The following is a 1,708-nucleotide window of genomic DNA, read 5'->3' as shown; positions in this document are numbered from 1 at the left end:
TATGTAAAAAAAATTAGAGATGGGGAAGGATGCCGTTAGATATATGAATGAATGTTGCTGGAGAGAGTGATAGATGGAAAAGTTACGATTTAGGGATTTAGGTTATGAGTTGCTGCTGCTGCGTTGTTATATACCCAAAACATTTGTGTTGCGAAATTAAAACATGTTGCGAATTTGAAATTCAGTTGCGATTTACATATTCGCGTTGTGAAATTGGAAACTGAGTTGTGAAATTAGAATTCACGTTACGAATTTGTTGGTCATTTTGGCAAATCCAAAAAAAAATGGTTAAATTCGTACCAAAATCTTAAATTTCAGATTTTAAAGTTCAAATGAAAATACGTAATATATGTAACAATAAGTTGTTTTTAATATTTTTCAAAGTTATTTTTGAAAAAATTAACATTAAATATAAAAACGAATTAAATTCCACGTTAATAGTTTAAAAGTATTTCAAATTAATAAAAAATAATATATATTATATTATAAATATATCAAACTAATAACAAAATTGAAAAAATAAAATAAATAATCCACTAAAAAATTGTAATATCCTATTTTAAACAAAAATAAATAAATTCAAAAATTGGAGTCAAAAAAGTAATTTAGAAGCAATATTTGAGATGCCACCTCATTTAGCCACGTCACCCAACACGCTAAATGAGAAAGAACCCACATGGCTTTCATCCCCAGCTTTTTAGCTCAGACTTTCTCTTCTCCTTCTTGTCGCTGTACAAATATTAACAACATAAAACCCTCTTCTCTTCCATTCTTTTTCCTCCTCGCAAAACCTCTCGTTTTTCTCAAATTTGCGGACAAAATATTCAGTCAAACGAATGGGATTACAGGGCCAGCTCAACGACGTCTCGTCGGATTCAATCCCGCTTCTCATCCTTGCACTGATCGCCGACTGCTTCGGCTATCTCCGAAGCCTCCTTTTCGATCTTTTCCATTCCACCTTCCGGGCCGCTACTGCTGACGACTTCGGGACGGGAGCCGTGGGTTCAGGCCTGGCTAGCCTCGTCGTACTGGCGGAGCAGCTCAATTTGAACAGGGTTTTGTCGTACGGATACTATTGCGGCGGAGGGTTTTGTGATTGTGTGGTGTGCTTGTGTAGGCTAAGAGATGGGGAGCAGGTGAGGGAGCTCGATTGTTGCCACGTGTTTCATAAGGAGTGCTTTGATGGTTGGCTTCATCATTTCAATTTCAACTGCCCGCTTTGTCGGTCTCCTCTCGAAGCCGATCGGCGAGTTGAATTCACGCGGAAGCGCGTCGGCGGTGAGTTGCTTGACCGGTTTTCTTTGCGCTGATTCGGATCGGTGACGCCGTCGGCCATGATTTTGGTAATTTAAGAATTTTAGAATTCTCCCCCAATTCGAACAAAATAGTCTTTTTATAATTACTGAATTTTAGTTATTCAAACTATCAAACTTGGGTAAATTTCGTATTTAATACCTCAATTATTAATTTTAGTTTATTTAATATTTAAAACTTTCTTATTTGTTCAAAATTATATTTAACTTTTAATTTTTCTTTTATTTTAATACCTTTCCGTTAAGTATTTTTATAAGTAAATTGCATCGTTTATCACTCAACTACCTCCATATTCCTAATTTGATACAATAACAACAACAACAAAACTCTATTCCTATATGCAATTAAGAATAAAAAATTAAATTTAAAATAAAACAAAAACTAAATGTTACAT

At 34.6% G+C, this 1,708-nt stretch overlaps 1 protein-coding gene across 1 annotated transcript; it reads left to right on the top strand.

Annotated features, from left to right (window-relative positions):
* Positions 1 to 763: 763 nt before the first annotated feature.
* LOC120115809 (E3 ubiquitin-protein ligase RHA2A-like) lies at positions 764 to 1,381 on the top strand. Its single transcript, XM_039136409.1, has one exon. The coding sequence runs from the start codon at positions 837 to 839 to the stop codon at positions 1,308 to 1,310; it is 474 nt and encodes a 157-aa protein (XP_038992340.1). The 5' UTR covers positions 764 to 836; the 3' UTR covers positions 1,311 to 1,381.
* Positions 1,382 to 1,708: the final 327 nt, after the last annotated feature.

Source organism: Hibiscus syriacus, unplaced genomic scaffold, assembly GCF_006381635.1.
Source record: "Hibiscus syriacus cultivar Baekdansim isolate YM2019G1 unplaced genomic scaffold, ASM638163v2 tig00110279_pilon, whole genome shotgun sequence".
In the NCBI taxonomy this organism is placed as follows: Eukaryota; Viridiplantae; Streptophyta; class Magnoliopsida; order Malvales; family Malvaceae; genus Hibiscus; species Hibiscus syriacus.
This window is presented reverse-complemented; position numbering and strand designations above follow the sequence as displayed.